Below are 23,853 nucleotides of genomic sequence, written 5' to 3' on the forward strand. Positions count from 1 at the left end.
TGGGAAGGCTCCCCAGTGCGTGGCCTGTTGTCTCCTCCCTCGGGGAACCCTCCCCAGCACCTGGCCGCAGTGTGCCCTCCACGACCGCACTTGGTGCAGGGGACAGGCCCCCTCGGGCTCCTCCTCCTCCTTCCTCTAGCGCCAGCACCCCCGAGCTCCATAGGGCTCGGCTCGGAGGTGCCGGAGGGTGGAATGGACGGACCCCACTCGGGACGTCCACGGGTGGCCAGCAGGGTGTCCAGACGGATGGACATATCGACCAACTGGTCGAAGGTGAAATTGGTGTCCCTGCAGGCCAACTCACGTTGAACGTCCTCCCGTAGGCTACATCGAAAATGGTCGATGAGGGCCCGTTCATTCCACCCTGCGTCTGCCGCTAGAGTCCGGAACTCCAGCACGAACGCCTGTGCGCTCCTCCTCCCCTGTCGCAGGTGGAATAGACGCTCCCCCGCCGCTTTGCCCTCAGGTGGATGGTCGAACACGGCCTTGAAGCGACGGGAGAACTCGGCGTAGGAGATGGTGGTGGCGTCCATCCTCCTCCACTCGGCGTTGGCCCATTCCAACGCCTTGCCCGTGAGACAGGAGATGAGGGCGGAAACGCTCTCGTGTCCCGAGGGCACCGGGTGTACAGTGGCCAGGTAGAGCTCCACCTGCAGGAGGAAACCCTGACACCCGGCAGCTGTTCCGTCATACGCCCTCGGGAGCGAGAGCCGAATCCCACTGGGTTCCGGACCTGGGACTGGTGGACCGGCCGATGGGGGTGGCAGGGTAGGTGGAGGTGTGGGTACCCCTCTGGACTCCCATCGGTGCAGGGTGTTGATGACGTCCTGTAGAGCGGTCCCCAGTTGTCTGATCTGGTCATCCTGGCCGCGGACATGCTCCTCCAGCGACTCAGGCGTGACTGTTGCTCCTGCTGATTCCATTCATAAAGGTGTGTGATTCTGTCAGGGGTGCTGAAGGTGGGTATGGTGCAGGAATCAAGCGCAGGACGCAGAAGCTAAGTCCAAAAGACTTTAGTGAATTATTCACGTAGTACACGAGAACAATAAGCCCGGAGGCGAAATAAAGGCGCACACAGGCGTCAAACAAAAGGCGCACTAACATGTGCGAAAACCTCTCCAAACAACGGAGGGAAGATACGTAGCTCAGAACACCAAACAGTAGAGCAATCACACACAACACCATACACACACAACGAGAACTAAATAGGACACTAATGAGGACTAACTAGACACAGGTGTACAACATCAAGACAAAACTAAACGAACATGAAACATAGATCGGTGGCAGCTAGTACTCCGGGGACGACGACCGCCGAAACCTGCCCGAACAAGGAGGAGGAGCAGCCTCGGCCGAAACCGTGACAGGGTGCTGCAGCACCCCCTGATAATTCGAAAATTTACTAAATAACAAAAAATTAAAAATTAAAATGTTTCACCAAATTAGTGAACTAGGCCTTTATTACTCCTTTAGGAACGGGAAAAATACTTATTGGCTGCGTTTACACAGGAAGCCCAATTCTGATCTTTTGTCCAGTTATCGGCAAAATATCTGATCTGGTTGGTCAAAAGACCAATAATTGGGCAATAGATCAGAATTGGGCTGTGGATACTTTGTCTCAAATTTCTACCCACAAAAGGACGAAATCTGCGTACAACAGGTAGAGTAAGTTCAAATGAAATGTTATTCATCATTCGCAATAGACAGGGGACGTACAGTATGCATACAGTATCAGTCAAAGGTTTGGACACACCTACTCATTCAAGGGTTTTTCTTTATTTTTACTATATTCTACATTGTAGAATAATAGTGAAGACATCAAAACTATTAAATAACACATATGGAATCATGTAGTAACCAAACAAGTGTTAAACAAATCAAAATATATTTTATATTTGAGATTCTTCAAAATAGCCACCCTTTGCCTTGATGACAGCTTTGCACACTCTTGGCATTCTCTCAACCAGCTTCACCTGGAATACTTTTCCAGCAGTCTTGAAAGAGTTCCCACATATGCTGAGTACTTGTTGGTTGCTTTTCCTTCACTCTGCAGTCCAACTCATCCCAAACCATCTCAATTGGGTTGAGGTCGGGTGATTGTGGAGGCCAGGTCATCTGATGCAGCACTCCATCACTCTCCTTCTTGGGCAAATAGCCCTTACACAGCCTGGAGGTGTGTTGGGTCATTGTCCTGTTGAAAAACAAATGATAGTCCCACTAAGCCCAAACCACATGGGATGGCGTATCGCTGCAGAATCCTGTGATAGCCATGCTGGTTAAGTGTGCCTTGAATTCTAAATAAATCCCCTACAGTGTCACCAGCAAAGCACCCCCACACAATCACATATATATATACATTCAGTGCATTCTGAAAATATTTAGACCCCTTTTTCCCCATTTTGTTACGTTACAGCCTTATTCTAAAATAGATTTTTTTTAAATAATGATCTCATCAATCACACACAATACCCCATAATGACAAAGTGAAACAGGTTTACATTTTTTTGTTGCAAATGTATAAAAAAAAATTAAAAATATGGAAATACCTTATTTACATAAGTATTCCGAACCTTTGCTATGAGACTAAAAATTTAGCTCAGGTGCATCCTGTTTCCATTGATCATCCTTGAGATGTTTCTACAACTTCATTGGAGTCCACCTGTGGTAAATGCAATTGATTGGACATGATTTGGAAAGGCACACATCTGTCTATATAAGGTCCCACAGTTGACAGTGCATGTCAGAGCAAAAACCAAGCCATGAGATCGAAGGAATTGTCTGTAAAGCTCCGAGACAGGATTGTGTCGAGGCACAAATCTGGGGAAGTTTACCAAAAAATGTCTGCAGCATTGAAGGTCCCCAAGAAAACAGTGGCCTCCATCATTCTTAAATGGAAGAGGTTTGGAACCACCAAGACTCTTCCTAGAGCTGGCCGCCCAGCCAAACAGAGCAATCGGGGAGAAGGGCCTTGGTCAGGGAGGTGACCAAGAACCCGATGGTCACTCTGACAGAGCTCCAGAGTTCCTATGTGGAGATGGGAGAACTTTCCAGAAGGACAACCATCTCTGCAGCACTCCACCAATCAGGCCTTTGTGGTAGAGTGGCCAGACGGAAGCCACACCTCAGCAAAAGGCACATGACAGCCCACTTGGAGTTTGCCAAAAGGCACCTAAAGGACTCTCAGACCATGAGAAACAAGATTCTCTAGTCTGATGAAACCAAGATTGAACTCTTTGGCCTGAATTCCAAGCGTCACGTCTGGAGGAAACTTGGCACCATCCCTACGGTGAAGAATGGGGATGGCAGCATCATGCTGTGGAGATGTTTTTCAGCAGCAGGGACTGGGAGACTAGTCAGGATTGAGGGAAAGATGAATGGAGCAAAGTACAGAGAGATCCTTAATGAAAACCTGCTCCAGAGTGCTCAGGACCTCAGACTGGGGTGAAGGTTCACCTTCCAACAGGACAACGACCCTAAGCACAGGCTGTAATCGCTGCCAAAGGTGCTTCAACAAAGTACTGAGTAAAGGGTCTGAATTATGTAAATGTAATTTCTGTATTTGTTTTAAATATAGATTTGTGAAAATGTTTAAACTGTTTTTTTCTTTGTCATTATTGGGTTTTGTGTGTAGATTGAAGAGGGGAAAAACTATTATATCAATTTTAGAATAAAGTTGTAATGTAACAAAATATATATATATAATTTGTAAACAGTAGACTTCAAGGAATACTTACAAAAAGGTAACTTTTTATTTAATACACCACTTTGAAAGTGAGAATATAAAATTTTTACTGCGATTTCTGATGACTTTTCATCATTGTTGTGATCATCAAGATAAAAGCAAAGACCATATGGTTTTGGTTGTTGATTAAATGTGTTCCCCAAGCCAATACAAACATGTAACGCTATTTTGGGGCCATGTCGACCCAACACAAGGGAAGCCATGACCCAAAACGTAAAAAGCAGGCAAATGCATTTCCACAATTGAACTATAGGGGGCGCTACAGGCCGACCCGAGGCTTTGCTGAAATAGCACTATATCAGGTTCTGTTGAGAGTGTGCCAATTTTCACGCTTCTATACCAAATCGAACAATATGGTCGTTTTTGGGATCTCTACTCACTATATTGGCAACCAGATTCCATTCTGCAATCTTCAGTTTGCTCAATTTTTCTATTTTCACTGAAAAAAAAATGGAATGTGATATAATGCTTTCTTCATTGACATGTATACAGTTGAAATATGGCCTTAGAAACAATGACCAAAAAAAGACGTATTTTCAACGTCTGTAAAATACCTCTTCTGTAGAAGATGTCTTCTCAATGTCCGGAAAATACGGTTTTCTATGTCCAGAAAAAAACTAATTTTCAACGTCCGGAAAATATGTATTTTCAACTTAAATTCAGAACCGAAAATGTACCTAATTTCAACATCTGGAAGAGTTGTCTAAAAAACATATTTTCTCCTTAATTTTGTTCACTGGGAGGTCTCCACCATTTGCAGGACTTTGACTAGATGGGATACAGATTTAGTCAGATTTGACTTTTCGTAGCAGGTTAGGAGAACTTACCCAGCAGGTTAGGAGAGTTAACGTAACAGGTTAAGATAATTAGGTTAAGGTTAGGAAAAGGGTTGGGTTAGCTAAAATGCTAAACAAATCTACCTTTGACCTCAATTTGACAAAGGCTGTATCCCTTCTAGCCAAGACCCATTTGTAGCGGATGATAGGCTTCATGAGCCGATTGAATGTACTTACAATGTTTAAAGGCCTGGTTGGATGTGTTGGAATTGGTTTGAAATGCAAATGAATCTCCATGAAGATTCACTTATTGATAGCTTTGTATGTCCTGGCCACAGTGTCTTCACCATTGATTTGGTTGTCACAAAAAACTGCCACGACAGGGTTTCCCTCAGTTTTCATATGGTCGGTTTTTCTTCATTTTGATGCGCTTCGCTTGCCATACTATGACGTATTACGTGAGCGACGCTGACAGACCGGATAGCAAGCTATGGTGAGCCAGCAGTTTCTCCAATTCATTATTTCTAGAATTTTAAAGGATTTAATCACTTTTTTACTTAATTTAGGATCACATTCTAAACTGTCATATTTTGTTGGACTTGTTTGCTGTATTTTAACTCCAATCTGCCATTTGCAGCCAGTGGAAACATGTTAGCTACCTAGGTAGATTGTGGCTAGCAATTTGTTATAGTTTTGAAATCCAGCTACTGTTACTAGCTAAGTGCATCTTCACTGTGTGTCCGATATGTGATTTATTTGACAGGGTCAAAGTCAGAGTGGAGGACATGGACCCGGGGGAGGAAAAAAAGACGACAAGGTAAATAATCCATACTAGTAGCTAGCTAGCTTGCTACTCTGTTTCAATCTAGTACCTATCTAATGTTGATAATAACACTAAGGCCAACCTTGTGAAAACGTGAATATTAATCTAACCAGTTTGATACACACCGACTCTTTTTGTTTGATAAGCAGTCACACTGTTCTGTAACTTTTGCTGGACTGTTCAGGATAAGAAAAAGAAATATGAACCACCAATCCCCACCAGGGTTGGGAAGAGGAAGAAGAAGAGCAAGGGACCTGATGCTGCCAGCAAGCTACCTCTTGGTAAGTTAGTTGGGCTACATTTAACTTTATACTTTTCACTGTCATGGCAGAGATCCTTTCTACCTACTGATGTTGAATTGTAAACTGCAACAGACTGCTGTTTACAATTTTACAACTGCTGTTTTCCCAGACAATTTACCCGTTACATACAACTGACTGATTTCGCTCTCTCTCTATCTCTCTCCTCTGTCCTCTCTCTCCTCTGTCCTCTCTCTCCTCTGTCCTCTCCCCCATCTGTCCTCTCTCCCCCCTCTGTCCTCTCTCCCCTCTGTCCTCTCTCTCAGTAACTCCCCACACACACTGCAGGCTGAAGCTGCTGAAGCAGGAGAGGATCAAAGACTACCTGCTGATGGAGGAGGAGTTTATCAGGAACCAGGAACAGATGAAGCCCCTTGAGGAGAAACAGGAGGTAGTGTACTAGAAAATCAATTAAAAAGCCTTGATCTTTATTGTTCCCCAAAGGCACTTAATGTGCAGGCAGCATAAAAAAAGGACCATATGAACAGTATGTAGTCTATCAGTAAAAATGTGCATCCCTATAAATGCATCCCTATAAAGCCTATAACACTATAAACTAAAATAAATAAACTATAACACTATAAAGCCTTCACACTGTACCTTTTTATCTAAATATTAATTAATTAATCCATCCTCTGTTGTCCTGCAGGAGGAGAGGTCAAAGGTAGATGATCTGAGAGGAACCCCCATGTCAGTGGGGAACCTGGAGGAGATCATCGACGACAACCACGCCATCGTTTCTACGTCTGTGGGCTCTGAGCACTATGTCAGCATCCTCTCCTTTGTAGACAAGGACCTGCTGGAGCCAGGCTGCTCCGTCCTTCTCAACCACAAGGTACTGACTGAGTCTGCCATTACTGACGGAGTCTGCCAATAAGCTGTGTTTGGCTGTTGCCCTGACTCTGGCAAAGCATTCATTGAAAAGCTGATATTTACTGTACACTGCCATTGAGTGACGTGTGTGTTCACAGGTCCATGCCGTCATTGGGGTCCTAATGGATGACACTGATCCTCTGGTGACGGTGATGAAGGTGGAGAAGGCCCCACAGGAGACATACGCTGACATTGGTGGACTGGATAACCAGATCCAGGAAATTAAGGTAGAGAAGTAGAGTACACTGCAAAAGTTCATGTTAATACAGCTGGATATGTGGAGGCCAGTGTCACTTTAAATTGGAGGACAGAGTCATTGTAATGGCTTATATGGAACGATATCAAACACATGGTAACCATTTTTCCTAATTGACAACTGTACTTGTGGTTCGCTGTGTTCCTCTCAGGAGTCTGTGGAGCTCCCTCTGACCCATCCAGAGTACTATGAAGAGATGGGCATCAAACCTCCTAAAGGAGTCATTCTGTATGGCGCACCAGGGACAGGTAAAACAACTAAAACAATTGTGGGAAAAAATTAAGACCGAACAGCATTTGGATATGTATTTTCTCTGGTAATACTCAAAGGGGTGTTTTCCTGTGTACAGATTAAAGGGTCAATCTGCAGTTGCTACATTCATTTTCGGAGTTATAAAGTAATGATATTTTCCCATTGATTCTTGAAGAATATAACTTACAAACGCCACATGGACTTAGTTCAACTGTAGTACCCCATCAGAACCCAAAATATTAGCTTTTTTTTACTCCAATGTTTGTAAACAAGGTAAATGTAAACAAACACTGTATAGCCTCAACATGGTTAAAACTATAATTTTGATATCATGGATGGTCAGTCCATAGCTCTGTCTATGAAGTTAAGGGTGGTTACATTTCTTCAGCCCCATCCTTCAGCTTTATACCGAAACACTTTGTTATAGTTTCAACTGCTGATTGCCCCTTTAAGCCTAATCCTGGACTAAAAAGCCTTTAAGGGAGATTCTCTGTTGAACTTGCTTTGTAGTCCAAAACTACTTCTGCAAACCGCCTCTAAAAGTGCCATAGTTTGACACTGTTCTTATGGTGTGTTAGGGAAGACCCTACTGGCCAAGGCAGTGGCTAACCAGACGTCAGCAACTTTCCTGCGTGTGGTGGGCTCTGAGCTAATCCAGAAGTACCTGGGGGACGGGCCCAAGCTGGTCCGAGAGCTGTTCAGGGTGGCTGAGGAACACGCGCCCTCCATCGTCTTCATCGATGAGATCGACGCCATCGGGACTAAAAGGCAAGGCTAGCGTGGTTTTCAGACCATGGTCATTGAGGTTGTGTGCAGAGTATGTGTCTTATGTTGATGAGGAGTTCATCATAATTTATAATGAAAAAATACAGTATGCTCATTTCATGTTCACAAATCTATAGACTACTTTATTGTTACATTATTGCACAGTGGGGAAAAAATGCAAACAAGCACACACAAACCCACTTTCCAACTGCCATCCTCCTAAATACAACAGTTGTCATTAAGGGTTTTACATTATCCTGGGCTGGCCTAGAGCAAGTAGAAAGTTGATGCTAATCATAATTTTGGCATCAAGATGGCATCACAAAATCAGCAACTTAATGATTATATAAGGCACACATCTTCACATGTGATGGTACTGAATAGTTATTGTTTTATAGCAGGGGTCTTCAACAGGTCGATCACGAGCTACCAGTAGCTCGCAGCCCACTTATGAGTAGCTCGCCAAACAATTCTGAAAGTACATGTAATTTTCACATGTTCCACCGCAAACTGTCATAAACAAATCTCACAAGTATCAGACACCGCAAGCTCCCAGTTGCTATCTACTCAATGCAACATTGACAGTATCCCACCCCTGGTTATCGATTATTGTATTAAAAAGAAAAACCTAACACTATCTGCCAATTAATTTCCAGCAATATTTCCTCTATCTGTCTGTGTGTGTGGTGTGCGCGTTTGTCTATCACTCCGTGTGTAGTCAGTTGATGTGATAACCATCTTGTGGGTTGACAGAAATACTTTCTCCATAACCTTCTCAATTATATGCTAACTGCAAAGTAGGCTTACCTGGCAGAAAGTATATCATGAGGAAGTATATCATTTGTATCTATTATTTGTTATTTGCAAACTTTGCCATGAAATGAGCAGCAGCAATACAGAACCATTGCTAAACTGGCACATTAGACAGGGCATTCCTCACTCGCTAGATGCACAGTTAAAAGGGAATTGCACTCAAATCTAAATATGATTTAAGCATTAACGTGGATTCAGAACATCCAATTTTGTTGTTTCTCTATGAAAAATTGTAATTTTTCTAAAACCAGGAAATTAAACTGAACATAATTTGGTAAAATATAAAACATAATTTGGGGATAAAATCAGATTTTATAGGGCCCCCCTTAGAGTTGTTTTTTAACCATTATTCTATCAGGTATATTGACAGAAAACAGTGCACTACTTTGAGAGTTGCAGGGGAGAGGATGAGAATGTGCCTATTTGAAAGCTAGAAGAGATTTTTTTTTGTGACAAGTAAAATAAAAATATAAAGTAGCTCTCATGCTTGGAAAGGTTGGAGACCCCTGTTTTTATAGTATTGCTTTAGTTTACAGTAATATAATTGACAAAATTACTGTAGAAAGTAAATGGGCCTGGCCATCAGCGGTAGAAGAGTAACACAGCTGCCTCAAGCATGTCTTTTGATGCACTCCAGCCTATATGGGTCCCATAGCCATTCCAGGCAAAGGAGGTGAAGTCCCCACACTGTTTTGGGGCCGCCTCAGGGAAATGCCCACCACCACCAATACAGTACGCATCAACCTGACTGCCTTTGGGTTTGGTCCCAGAACAAATGGCCATGGCTGCCCGTTCGCTATTAATTGCTCTGAAACTGATGAAGCCTGGTTCAAACTCCCTTTGAGGGAGAGGGCCGTAAAACGCTTTGGTGGTCTCTTTGTTCCCATGGTCATAAACTATGGGAATCGAGGGTCCATTGTTAATCAGAGGTGCCCCAATGTTGTACTTCACTGGGTACATGTGGTAGAGTTGATACAGGTTTCCCCCATATTGGCTCAGGAAGCGTGTCTCGGTGTGGTAGCGCAGGATGGCGGTGGGGTTCCAGTCTTTCATCGGTTTATTGTTGGGAATGTGCCACACCGACATGTCTTGTGCCTTGATGTCATAGTAGCCAGGATTCTTATAATCATCAGCAGTGGCGCCTTCAGCTGTTCCGAAAGTGTTCATGTTGACCCAGTTGCCATCCCCGTCTGGCCGAAGGGGGTTGCTGCCCTGCTGGCTTGTCCAACGGTCACCCAGCGTGCACTTCCCATAGATGTTGTTCTCGTGTACGCTCGCCACCAGTGTCCAGCCGCCGCCGTCTGTGGTCATGTCGCAGAAGGTCTGGTACACCACCCCGTTCTCTGTGGTCAGGTAGTACAGCCCGTCTTCAAATTCAAAATAGTGCTCCCTTATTTCCTGGCAGCTTCTGCCGATGTAAAGGGACCTATCTCTTAGTAACTTCTCTCTCTTGGAAACTTCTGGAGCCTTACCCAGAAGTGAAGGGTTTGTACAGGACATGTGTTGCGCCATCAGGAGAGGGATCATCAGCAGAAGAGAACAGTACATCATTTCTGCTGAAGGCTGGACCGGACTCAGAGATGACACTAGGCAGGGCTTCAAGTTTGTCAATACTTCGTCAGCTTGTTTGTCAGCTTCTGGAGACACTCGAGAGGCACACTCATCTTATTTATACTCTGGGTTCAGGGATGAGTTGTACTTGTTGCACGCTAATAGGTCTGTTTCGTTAACCACAAAATCATTTACATAAACCGGGTGCAAACCATCTGCATCATTAACATAGTGTATTCAGACCACTTCCCTTTTTCCAAATGTTGTTACTTTACAGCCTTATTCTAAAATTTATTAAATAAAACATTTTTCTCATCAATCTACACACAATACCCCATAATGACGAAGCGAAAACAGGTTTTTAGACATTTTTGTAATTGTTGTACTGTATGTGTGGCTATAGATTTGTTCAATGTTGTGTTAGTGTATGTAAGTTGTTTTGTCTGATACTTTGTTCCCCCTGCTGCTGTTAGACCAGGTCTCTCTTGAAAAATAGATTTTATCTCAATGAGAAAAACCTGTATAAATAAAGGTAAAAAATAAAATTTAAAAAAGTATTCAGACCCTTTGCTATGAGACTCGAAATTGAGCTCAGGTGCATCCTGTTTCCATTAATCATCCTTGAGAATTTTCTACAACTTGATTGGAGTCCACCTGTGATAATTTAAATTGATAGGACATGATTTGGAAAGGCACACACCTGTCTAGGTAAGGTCCCACAGTTGACAGTGCATGTCAGAGCAAAAACCAAGCCATGAGGTCGAAGGAATTGTCCGTAGAGCTCCGAGACAAGATTGTGTTGAGGCACAGATCTGGGGAAGGGTACCAAAAACATTTGGCAGCATTGAAGGTCCTCAAGAAGACCGTGGCCTCCATAATTCTTAAATGGAAGAAGTTTGGAACCACCTAGATTCTTACTAGAACTGGCCACCCGGCCAAACTGAGCAATCGAGAGAGAAGGCCTTGGTCAGGGAGGTGACCAAGAACCCGATGGTCACTCTGACAGAGTTCCTGTGTGGAGATGGGAAAACCTTTCAGAAGGACAACCATCTCTGCAGCACTCAACCAATCAGGCCAAACGGAAGCCACTCCTCAGTAAAAGGCACATGACAGCCCGCTTGGAGTTTGCCAAAAGGCACCTAAAGGACTCTCAGACCATGAGAAACAAAATTCTCTGGTCTGATGAAACTAAAATTGAACTCTTTGGCCTGAATGCCAAGAGTTACGTCTGGAGGAAACCTGGCACCATCCATACGGTGAAGCATGGTGGTGGCAGCATCATGCTGTGGCCATGTTTTTCAGCGGTAGGGACTGGGAGACTAGTTAAGATTGAGGGAAAGATGAACAGAGCAAAGTACAGAGAGATTCTTGACGAAAACCTGCTCCAGAGCTTTCAGGACCTCCGACTGGGGCGAGGGTTCACCTTCCAACAGGACAACGACCCTAAGCACACAGCCAAGACAACGCAGGGAGTGGCTTCGGGACAAGTCTCAATGTCCTTGAGTGGCCCAGCCAGAGCCCGGACATGAACCCGATCGAACATCTCTAGGGAGACCTGAAAATAGCTGTGCAGCGACGCTCCCCATCCAACCTGACAGAGCTTGAAAGGATCTGCAGAGAAGAATGGGAGAAACTCCCCAAATACAGGTGTGCCAAGCTTGTAGCGTCATACCCAAGAAGACTTGAGGCTGTAATCGCTGCCAAAGGTGCTTCAACAAAGTACTGAGTAAAGGGTCTGAATACTTATGTAAATGTAATATTTCTGTTTTTTTATTTTTAATTCATTTACATAATTTAGCAGACACACTTATCCAGAGCGACTTACAAATTGGTGCATTCAACTTATGATAGCCAGTGGGACAACCACTTTATTTATTTTAATTTTTTTTATGGGGGGTGGGGAGGAAGGATTACTTTATACTATTCCAGGAATTCTTTAGAGGTAGGGTTTCAAGTGTCTCCGGAAGGTGGTCAGTGACTCTGCTGTCCTGGCGTCGTGGGACATTTGCAATATTTTCTAAAAACCTGTTTTTCCATTGTCATTATGTGGTATTGTGTGTAGATTGATGAATAAGGCTGTAACGTAACAAAATGTGGAAAAAGTCAAGGGGTCTGAATACTTTCCGAATGTACTGTAGGTGACAGTTGTAGAGTGAAAAGGCAAAATTGTAGCTTGCAAAACAGAAACCATAAAACAGGAACCATGCCTTCCCCACCCTCGTCTGTTGACCCATGTCCTTGTTTTCACCCCGTTATTTAGCAATTACAACGCCAAGTTATTCTTGAGTAAGACCTTGTTGTTGAGCACCCCTCCTATTTTCCTGGTTGCTGAGTCATGGAGTCCTATCAACACACACATTTCCATAGATATTAGTTTAGTTTATCAACTAACTTAAAATTGATTAAGCAATAAGGCTCGCGGGGGTGTCGTATATGGCCAATATATCACGGCTAAATTCTTAGGTACAACGCTGTTGTTTATTTTTGATTGAAATCTAGGATGAAAGCTACTACTTAAGTACTATGTTGGCATATGCCAAATGACCAGAAAACAATGCTTACTCAACCAATATTTGCCTATTGGCAAATATGTTCTTGTGCTATTGCACAAACTCAGTGGCCTTATTAGAGTGTCCGCCTTGAGATTGGAAGGTTGGGGGTTCAATCCCCGGTGCAGTCATACCAAAGAAGCATCCCCACAGCATGATGCTGCCACCAATGCTTCACCGTAGGGATGGTGCCAGGTTTCCTCCAGACGTGATGCTTGGCATTCAGGCCAAAGAGTTCAATCTTGGTTTCATCAGACCAGAGAATCTTGTTTCTCATGGTTGGAGAGTCCTTTAGGTGCCTTTTGGCAAACTCCAAGCTGGCTTTCATGTGCCTTTTTACTGAGTGGCTTCCGTCTGGCCACTCTACCTTAAAGGCCTGATTGGTGGAGTGCTGCAGAGATGGTTGTCCTTCTGGAAGGTTCTCCCATCTCTACAGAGGAAATCTAGAGCTCGGTCAGAGTGACCATCGGGTTCTTGGTCACCTCCCTGACCAAGGCCTTTCTCCCCGATTGCTCAGTTTGGCCGGGCGGCCAGCTCTAGGAAGGGTCTCGGTGGCTCCAAACTTCTTCCATTTAAGAATGATGGAAGCAACTGTGTTCTTGGGGACCTTCAATGCTGCAGAAATGTTTTGGTACCCTTCCCCAGATATGTGCCTCGACACAATCCTATCTTAGAGCTCTATGGACAATTCCTTCGACCTCATGGCTTGGTTTTTGCTCTGAAATGCACTGTCAAATGTGGGACCTTTTATATAGACAGGTGTGTGCCTTTCCAAATCATGTCCAATCAACTGAATTTACAACAAGTGCTCCAATCAAGTTGTAGAATTCTTATGTAAATAAAGTATTTGTTTTTTATTTTTTAGCGTCTGCTAAATGACTAAATGTAAATGTACATTTCAACCAAAAAAAAGAAAATTACAGTTTTTGCTTTGTCATTATGTGGTATTGTGTGTCGATTGATGAGATTTTAGTGTTATTTAATCAATTTTAGAATAATGCTGTAACGAAGTGGAAAAAGTGAAGGGGTCTGAATACTTTCTGAAATGCACTGTAGCTTGCAAAACAGGAACCGTGCCCTCCCCACCCTCGTCTTTTGACCGTTGTCCTTGTGTTTACCTTCGTTACTTAGCAATAACAAGAACATACAGTACCAGCAATTTCTGAGGCTGGTAACTCTCTAATGAACTTATCCTCTGCAGCAGAGGTAACTCTGGGTCTTCCATTCCTGTGGCAGTCCTCATGAGAGCCAGTTTCATCATAGCGCTTGATGGTTTTTGCGACTGCACTTGAAGAAACTTTCAAAGTTCTTGAAATGTTCCGTATTGACTGACCTTCATGTCTTAAAGAAATGGTGGACTGTCGTTTCTCTTTGCTTATTTGAGCTGTTCTTGCCATAATATGGACTTGGTCTTTTACCAAATAGGGCTATCGTCTGTGTACCTTGTCACAACACAACTGATTGGCTCAAACGCATTAAGAAGGAAAGAAGGAAATTCCACAAAGTATTTTTTAAGAAGGCACACCTGTTACCAGGTGACTACCTCATGAAGCTGGTTGAGAGAATGCCAAGAGTGTGCAAAGCTGTCATCAAGGCAAAGGGTGGCTATTTGAAGAATCTCAAATATAACATATTTTGATTTGTTTAACACTTTTATTGGTTACTACATGATTCCATATGTGTTATTTCATAGTTTTGATGTCTTCACTATTATTCTACAATGTAAAAAATAAAGAAAAACCCTTGCATGAGTAGGTGTCCAAACATTTGACTGGTAGTGTGTGTTCTGCTAATAGGGGCCACACTCGGCCTAGGCGCAGTCCTCTCCCTGTTCCCTTCACTGCTGTACCAAGGTTTCAATAAGTATCTGTTGAACAATTGCTCAGATAAATAATTATGTTTAATAATTTTTAAAAAATCTAAAAAAGGTTAAAATTATTGCCACCCCTGTTTTCAATACTCTAGCACCTTCCCCTTGCGAGGATAATGACACTGAGCCTTTTTCTAAAATGTTTTATGAGATTGGAGAACACATTGGGAAGGGTCTTAGACCATTCCTCCATACAGAATCTTTCCAGATCCTTGATATCCTTTGTCTGCGCTTATGGACTTATGGACCACAGGTTTTCATTGGGGTTCAAGTCCGGAGACTGAGATGTTCATTGCAAAATTTTGATTTTGTGGTCAATTAACTATTTCTTTGGATTTTGATGTCTGCTTGGGGTTGTCTTGCTGGAAAATCCACTTGCGGCCAAGTGTCAGCCTCCTGGCAGAGGCAACCAGGTTTTTGGCTAAAATGTCCCAGTACTTAGTAAAGTTAATGATGCCGTTGACCTTTGACCTTTTAAAAGGGCAACAGGACCAGTGGAAGCTTTGAGATTTGTTTTATTACTTGTTAAACAAACCTTCTCTGTGCAATTGTATTAGTATAAAATAATATTATTTCCCAATTTTAGGGGAGCATACAATATAGGTTAGTATTTGTATTATTTATTTTATACAGTATTTTCTGCTCATCTTTATCAAGGGTGCCAATCATTATAGACCTGACTGTATATCTATCTATCTGTGGTGTTTTGAGTGCTCCGATGCTGAGTTTTTCTTAAATACCTTTTTTAAATGTTTTTTATATTGTTGAGCACTCCTTATTTTCCTGGTTGCTGAATCACAGAGACCTACAGTGCCTTCAGAAAGTATTTACATCCCTTGACTTTTTCCACATGTTGTTGTGTTACAACCTAAATTTAAAATGGATTACATTTAGATGTTGTGTCCCTGATCTAAACACAATACCCCATAATGTCAAAGTGAAGTTATGTTTTTAGAAATGTTTACAAATTAATTAAAAATGAAAAGCTGAAATGTCTTGAGTCAATAAGTATTCATCCCTTTTGTTAACGCAAGCCTAAATAAATTCAGGAGTAAAAATGTGCTTAACAAGTCACATAATAAGTTGCATGGACTCACTCTGTGCAATAATAGTGTTTAACATGATTTTTGAATGACTACCCCATCTCTGTACCCCACATTATACAATTATATGTAAGGTCCCTCATTCGAGCAGTGAATTTCAAGCACAGATTCAACCACAAAGACCAGCGAGGTTTTCCAATGGTTTGCAAAGAATTCCACCTATTGGTAGATGGCAATCCTGGCAATCCTGAATACAAAGTGTTGTTTGGGGCAAATCCAAAACAAGACATCACGGAGTACCACTCTTCATATTTTCAAGCATGGTGGTGGCTGCATCATGTTATGGGTATGCATGTCATTTTAGGATAAAAATAAATGGAATAGAGTTAAGCACAGGCAAAATCCTAGAGGAAAACTTGGTTCCGTCTGCTTTCCAACAGACACTGGGAGACAAATTCTCCTTTCAGCAGGACAATTACCTAAAACACAAGGCCAAATATACACTGGATTTGCTTACCAAGACGACATTGAATGTTCCCGAGTGGAGTAGTTCGTTTTGCCTTAAATTGGCTTGAAGATCTATGGCAAGACTTGAAACTGGCTGTCTAGCAATGATCAACAACCAACTTGACAGAGTTTGAAGAATTTTTGAAAGAATAATGGGTAAATGTTGTACAATCCAGGTGTGCAAAGCTCTTAGAGACTTACCCAGAAATACTCTGTAATCAGTGCAGAGAGCTGTAATCGCTGCCAAAGGTGATTCTAGCATGTATTGACTCAGGGGTTGGAATACTTATCTAATCAAGATGTATTGGTGTTTTTTATTTTATAATTTTTTTTTTTAATTACATCAATTTTAATCCCACTTTGTAACACAATGTGGAAAAGGTCAAGGGGTGTGAATACTTTCTGAAGGCACTCTATGTGAACTCTGATCAATTGTGACATGCCATCACCCAAATTTCCGTTGGTCGCCCAATATATGCCCATAGTGTCTGCCTTGAGATTGGAAGGTTGGGGGTTCAATCCCTGATCAAGTCATACCAAAACCTTGATGCATCTCTGTATGTCCAGGGAGTGTACTGGTAGGCCGACATTAAGTTGGCTCTCGCTACAGAAACAGGAGATAAGCTCCTGCCCTAAGGGCCGTTGTCGGACAAGGCTTACTTGCTTGCTTTACTTTTGCTTAATGATTGAATTAGCAGTACAGTGGACACAATATGATTACAGTAGTGGAGGCTCCTAAGAGGAGTAAGGGGAGGACCATCCTCAGTGAATTTCATTGTTTTTTAAATGGTGTAACATGAAAAATGTTATCCTTTTTATATAAAACTATACTAAATGTATTCACGTCAACAAATAATTGATTAAAACACTGTTTTCCACTCTGTAGGGTAGCACCATAGTGTAGCCGTAGGACAGCGAGTTTCAGGCCTCCTCCGGGTACATTGACTTCAATGCAAAACCTAGGAGGCTCGTGGTTCTCAACCCGTTCCATATACTTACACAGTAATTATGACAACTTCTAGAGGACGTCCTCCAACCTATCAGAGCTCTTGCAGCATGAACTGACATGTTGTCCAGCCAATCAAAGGATCAGAGAATGAATCTAGTACTGAAAGCATAAGCTACAGCTAGCTAGCACTGCATAAAATGTGGTGAGTAGTTGACTCAAAGAGAAAGACAATAGTTGGAAAATTATTGAACAAATTAATTTCTTCAAAAATGAAGGAGAAGCGAGAGAGAGAGCGCTAGCTATATTTTGTTGTATATATATTTTTTACTTTCACTTACTTAGCTAGCAAATGCAGCTAGCTAGTTTAGCCTACTCAAACACCTGGCTCAAACCGAGAGGTATGCTATGTTAGCAAGCTGGCTATGGCTAGCCAACACTGGAACTCTTCCAAGTCAAGGTAAACTTTTGGTTTTATTAATTTATTGCCCCCGGGGCCCGCCTGTACTGCATGATTGTAGCAGGTTTACTAACGCGTTAATTCTAGTAGCGATGACGTTAATATGGTGACAACGATGTAGGCTGTGTGTGGCGGTTAGCAGTTATGATATGAAGGTTTGGCTTAAAATATTTTTTTTGCCTGGTCATAGACAGCTGATGTGTTATGCACTGAAGTCCACAAGCGAAGGGAAAAGGTGAGAGGAGGAGAGCGTGTAGATGCGAGAAGGAATTGTACAAAAATCAAAGGGATCATGCCTTGTGGCTCAGTTGGTAGAGCATGGCACTTGTAATACCAGGGTTGAGGGTTTGAAAAATGTATTCACTCACTACTGTAAGTCTCTCTGGATAAGAGCATCTGCTAAATGACTAAAATGTAAATGCTGTTTGTATGTGCCTGCTATGAAAGTGAACTGTGTTTGCGTGTGATCAGGGGTGTATTCATTCCGCCGATTCAGTTGAAAAAATGTTTCTTAAACCGAAGATATAGTGCGTGTTCCAAATGGCACCCTATTCCCTATATAGTGCACTACTTTTGACCAGCGTCCTATGGGCCCTGGTCAAAGGTGGTGCACTGTGTAGGGAATAGGGTGCCATTTGGGATACGGACATGGGTTAGGAACATGGTTATCCAGGGTCAACTCCCGAGTGGCGCAGTGGTCTAAGGCACTGCATCGCAGTGCTAGCTGGTTCGAATCCAGGCTCTCAATTGGCACAGCGTCGTCCAGGGTAGGCGAGGGAATGGCCGGCAGGGATGTAGCTCAGTTGGTAGAGCATGGCATTTGCAACGCCAGAGTTGTGGGTTCGATTCCCACGGGGGGGGGTCAGTATGAAAAATAACGTATGCACTCACTAACTGTAAGTCGCTCTGGATAAGACCGTCTGCTAAATGACTTAAATGTAAATTATTACACCCTAGATCAGCTAGAGGCAGGCAAGAGTTTCTTGCTCAATTGGTAGAGCATGGCGCTTGTAACGCCAGGGTAGTGGGTTCGATCCCCGGGATCACCCATACGTTTAAAAAAAAAAATATGCACACATGACAGTAAGTCGCTTTGGATAAAAGCGTCTGCTAAATGGCATTATTATTATTATTATTATTACGGGGGGCCGTAATTTATTATTATTATTATTATTATTATTACTACAAGTGTGCAAGGCGGTATTGAACGTGTCACTTTGATTACTAAAATTTCTCTCGACCTGTGCACCTACGTTGTAAACTTTCATTCATAGGCTAGGTTCTAGCAACCTCATGATGGGTATAGGGAAAATTTGAGTATCATGTAGTAGCCGTTACATTGAGCTGGGTGAATGGAATATGAATGACAGTCATCCAATATGCGGTAATAGAAATATAAATTAAATTAAATTACGTCCTGCCTCATCTTAAACGGCACCGGATTACAGTACTAAGTTTTGTATACCTCAATGAACCTCCATGTATAGGAGGTAATCTCTACAATAGTATTGCGTGTCTCAGTGGTTGAGGGTGTGTGCTGAGTAATGTGTCCTCTGCAGGTATGACTCTAACTCGGGAGGGGAGCGGGAGATCCAGAGGACTTTGCTGGAGCTGCTTAACCAGCTGGATGGTTTTGACTCCAGAGGCGATGTCAAGGTCATTATGGCCACCAACAGGATAGAGACCCTGGACCCCGCACTCATCAGACCAGGTACACAATAACATTATTATACGACTTCAAATCTTCAATGGAAATTACAATGCAGGCTATGCCCACCTAAATTAATCCTGACTTTGAGCAAGTAATGATTGGAGATACAGTATCTTATTACCCCAAGGAGCATGTCCTCTGATTTGGTATATATTTTTGTGTCCCCCACCCCCACTCCTCAGGCCGTATTGACCGTAAAATAGAGTTCCCCCTGCCGGATGAGAAGACCAAGCGAAGGATATTCCAGATCCACACAAGCAGGATGACCGTGGCAGACGATGTGACCCTGGATGAACTGATCCTGGCCAAGGATGACCTCTCCGGAGCTGACATCAAGGTGCAGTATTGACGTTACAGCAACCAGCTGGGACATAGTAATTAGACTAACTGTGAAAATGCAGCATACTCAAAAGAAAGACTGTATGCCCCTCTTTATATTTGAATGTTCTGGTTTTGCTGCAGTCCTGTGGCATCTCAAAGAATTTTCACTGAAGTGTTTAACTTATTTCTCTCATCTCAGGCCATTTGTACAGAGGCAGGGCTGATGGCTCTGAGAGAGCGCAGGATGAAGGTGACGAACGAGGACTTTAAGAAGTCGAAGGAGAACGTGTTGTACAAGAAACAGGAAGGGACACCAGAGGGACTATACCTCTAACCACAGGGGTGAAACGCACCTCAGCAACGTCCTATTCTTTCACTTACTGCTTAGAAACTTATCACGTAGTACATCTTTTCATACATGTTCATTGTACAGTTGGGACTAGATGTAGCCAGCTGTTTGGTATTCAATTCTGCAGCTGTTCAATAAAATTTGGCTTTCTGAACAAATGAACAATCTTGTGTTATGGTCTGTTACCATAACCTTGTAAGTATCACCTCGAAGTACAATAATAGCAAATAAACAATTTTGGAAACTGTTCAGATTTTTATTTCAAATAAAGTACATTCTTGTTTTAATATTTGATTAAAGCTACAAGATAGAATCCATGTTAAGAAATCAACCAATTACAATATTTCCATAATGTACAGCTGACTATTGTTTCAATCAGGGAAGGAGATAATTTGGCAACTTTGCATATAAATGAAATGCGTGACAACTAAAAAAACAAACATGAAGAGAAAACAAATCTACTACAATCAACAAAGATATTAAAGTACGATGTCACATAACAAAGTAGGTCATGGTAGCTTCTTGTTGTTCCATGTGGTTGTCCTGCCCTTGAACCTGCATTTAAAAAGAGCGAGTAAAACACAGGACAATACATAAGGGTTTACTGTATCGGTCTTTGTTTCTTCCCAGTGACTATACCTCAATGACTTCAAACTGGAATCTCCTTCTCTCCAGCAGAGCTTTCCTTCGTACCACCGCCTGACAATAGTGATGGACAAAGAGAGAGAAAGAAGTTGTGACGTGAGGGTAGCAGTGGTATCGTACTGAATCTAGTGTACAAGTGATTTTGCTCTTAGACTCACAGATACAGAAACACCAATGATAATGGCCAGAGCAATGATGAGGGCAGCAACGCCTGGATTGATGGTCATCATGTCCATGTGTGGGTGGTCATAGTGAAAGAATAGGACCTTGACGGAGTCCCTCACCACCTCTAGTCTCCAACCGTCCACCTCAAACCCAAAAGTGTTGCTTTTCAACTAGACGGGATGGCAAAACAGTTAAATTTCACTGCATAGTTAAAGCAAAATATTAGCACCAGGCATGCCAGATTGAACAGACTTTTATACAAAAAATATTTCCTTTGAATTATTTCTTAAAATATGGAGCCCTTGAATCGAATGTTACATTCAATGACTTTACAAGCAAACAAAGCCTTTTTGAAGGGTCTGAAAGCAGATACAGCTCTTACAATAAAATGTCTCACATCTCTCTCAATGTAGTAGGCCACAGTTGCTATGTCCACTGGCTCTTTGTCTGTCCTGTTGTCAGTCAGGCGGATGGACACTACCTGGTACAGCTCCCGCACCTGAGGAGTGGGCCGACCGGCACAGATGGCACATTCATAAAGACAGATCTCTCTCACACTCAATCTCGAACAATAATCTGAGGAAACATGCCTGCTTACTCACAGTTATGTCTAAGATCTGTGTTTTATCCAGTGTATATTCCCTGTCCAGCTTTAATACCAACTGCCTGAAACAACAATGGTGCCGTGACAACATAACTTTTCAATAAAATTGTTATTTAATAAGAAATGCATATCAATGGCTTACTACAGAGGAAGGACGCATACCTTCGTATCTCATCCATGGTTTTTGCAACAGGTGTGAACGCCACTTTAAATGCGAATTGAATATCAATGACACTACAAATGAAAGAGAGAACATATCATTATTGATCACTTAGCATATATTTTAGAAACATTATATAATAATAATACAATAATAAAATATAGTTTTCATGATTTTACTCACTGGACTGTGACCAGCCATTCACATTTGAGGGGGTCATGCGTCTTGTCAGAGACTGGGACTCCAGCCTTGTTAACACACCAGCATAGGTTGGCGTCCTCCTCTCTGCACTGTTTAGGTCTGAACATACCAGCTCCATCACAGTCTGGGTGGTACTTTGTCTCTGAACTCCCCCCAGGTAACATGGTCCCCATTCTGTGCTTGCTCAACATCTCCAGGTGTATTAGACGACACTTGGGAGTCACTAATTAAGAGTAAAATAATGAAATATTTCCAATTTCATGTACAGTACCAGTCAAAAGTTTGGACACACCTACTCATTCAAGGGTTTTTTCTTAATTTGTACTATTTTTTACATTGTAGAATAATAGTGACATCAAAACTATGAAATAACATGTGGTAACCAAAAAAGTGTTTAAAAAATCAAAATATATTTTATATTTGAGATTCTTCAAATAGCCACCCTTTGCCTTGATGACAGCTTTGCACACTCTTTGCATTCTCTCAACCAGCTTCACCTGGAATGCTTTTCCAACAGTGTTGAAGGAGTTCCCACATATGCTGAGCACTTGTTGGCTGCTTTTCCTTCACTCTGCCGTCCGACTCATCCCAAACCATCTCAATTGGGTTGAGGTCGGGGGATTGTGGAGGTCAGGTCATCTGATGCAGCACTCCATCACTCTCCTTTTTTGTAAAATAGCCCTTACACAGCCTGGAAGTGTGTTGGGTCATTGTCATGTTGAAAAACAAATGATAGTCCCACTAAGCCCAAACCCGATGGGATGGCGTATCGCTGCAGAATGCTGTGGTTGCCATGCTGGTTAAGTGTGTCTTGAATTCTAAATAAATCACAGACGGTGTCACCAGCAAAGCACCATAACACCTCCTCCTCCATGCTTTACAGATGGAACAACATATGCGGAGACCATCCGTTCACCCACACCGTGTCTCACAAAGACACAGCGGTTCAAACTCAAAATCTCCAATTTGGACAATTAGGACACATTTCCCCGGTCTAATGTCCATTGCTCGTGTTTCTTGGCCCAAGCAGGTCTCTTCTTCTTATTGGTGTCCTTTAGTAGTGGTTTCTTTGTAGCAATTCGACCATGAAGGCCTGATTCACACGGTCCCCCTCTGAACAGTTGATGTTGAGATGTGTCTGTGACATGAACTCCGTGAAGCATTTATTTGGAGTGCAATTCCTGAGGCTGATAACTAATGAACTTATCCTCTGCAGCAGAGGTAACTCTGGGTCTTCCATTCCTGTGGTGGTCCTCATGAGAGCCAGTTTCATCATAGCGCTTGATGTTTTTTGCGACTGCACTTGAAGAAACTTTCAAAGTTCTTGAAATGTTCCGTATTGACTGACCTTCATGTCTTAAAATAATGATGGACTGTCGTTTCTCTTTGCTTATTTGAGCTGTTCTTGCCATAATATGGACTTGGTATTTTACCAAATAGGGCCATCTTCTGTATACCCCCTGCACACCTGTTAATTGAAATGCATTCCAGGTGACTACCTCATGAAGGTGGTTGAGAGAATGCCAAGAGTGTGCAAAGCTGTCATCAAGGCAAATGGTGGCTATTTGAAGAATCACAAATATAAAATATATTTGGATTTGTTTAACACTTTTTTGGTTACTACATGATTCCATGTGTTATTTCATAGTTTTGATGTCTTCACTATTATTCTACAATGTAAAAATAAAGAAAAACCCTTGAATGACTAGGTGTGTCCACATATTTGACTGGTAGTGTATCATTCAAAACTTACTCTCTCAGGTCACCCAGAGGAGATATCAGATAGACATAGCCTACAGAGTAATGTGTGTGGATTTATACAAAGGAAACCATTGACCACTTAATTTATGTCCAAGCCTACATGTCTAAAATCATACTGATATACAAGGCAAATCCCACTGTAGATAAGAGATATGTGCCAATACTATAGAAGATGGTCTCTCACTTACATTGGGTGCAGTTGACAGTGATGTTGTCATAGCCTCGGAACACAGGTTCACAGGTGCCACAGCGATTGACATGGCAGGTGACATACTGGTTGTGATGACATACAGCTTCTCCACACACTGTGTCAACCTCGCAGTCTTCCCGGAAAGGAAATGCATCATCATTACATTCTTTATCTGTGATCAGAATAAAGAACATCATGAATGGAAGTTATTTTCAAATATA

The 23,853-nt window shown here is 42.4% G+C and overlaps 3 protein-coding genes across 4 annotated transcripts; 1 reads left to right on the forward strand and 2 right to left on the reverse strand.

Moving 5' to 3' along the window:
• The first annotated feature begins 4,963 nt into the window (after positions 1-4,963).
• LOC311145783 (26S proteasome regulatory subunit 4) lies at positions 4,964-20,153 on the forward strand. Its single transcript, XM_084182094.1, has 11 exons — positions 4,964-5,011; positions 5,282-5,335; positions 5,526-5,622; positions 5,907-6,031; positions 6,290-6,475; positions 6,612-6,740; positions 6,921-7,017; positions 7,600-7,789; positions 19,085-19,236; positions 19,419-19,573; positions 19,757-20,153. Exons 1-11 carry the CDS (start codon positions 5,009-5,011, stop codon positions 19,889-19,891), a joined length of 1,323 nt encoding a protein of 440 aa, XP_084038220.1. The 5' UTR covers positions 4,964-5,008; the 3' UTR covers positions 19,892-20,153.
• On the reverse strand, positions 7,902-10,330 carry LOC311145785 (intelectin-like). The gene has a single exon (XM_084182097.1). The coding sequence runs from the start codon at positions 10,148-10,150 to the stop codon at positions 9,182-9,184; it is 969 nt and encodes a 322-aa protein (XP_084038223.1). The 5' UTR covers positions 10,151-10,330; the 3' UTR covers positions 7,902-9,181.
• Positions 20,149-23,834, reverse strand: LOC311145784 (epithelial cell adhesion molecule-like). 2 transcript variants are annotated; one of them, XM_084182096.1, is made up of 8 exons: positions 23,631-23,834; positions 21,664-21,904; positions 21,483-21,554; positions 21,319-21,382; positions 21,114-21,215; positions 20,710-20,886; positions 20,546-20,605; positions 20,149-20,461 (listed from the first exon to the last, which is right to left on the reverse strand). In XM_084182096.1, exons 1-8 carry the CDS (start codon positions 23,827-23,829, stop codon positions 20,399-20,401), a joined length of 978 nt encoding a protein of 325 aa, XP_084038222.1. In that variant the 5' UTR covers positions 23,830-23,834; the 3' UTR covers positions 20,149-20,398. The 2 variants fall into 2 exon arrangements, with proteins under 2 accessions (XP_084038222.1, XP_084038221.1); XM_084182095.1 differs by having other exon boundaries at positions 21,099-21,215.
• Between the last annotated feature and the right edge of the window lie 19 nt (positions 23,835-23,853).

The sequence above is a fragment of the Coregonus lavaretus genome (assembly GCF_964263955.1).
Source record: "Coregonus lavaretus genome assembly, chromosome: 18".
NCBI classification, from domain to species: domain Eukaryota; kingdom Metazoa; phylum Chordata; class Actinopteri; order Salmoniformes; family Salmonidae; genus Coregonus; species Coregonus lavaretus.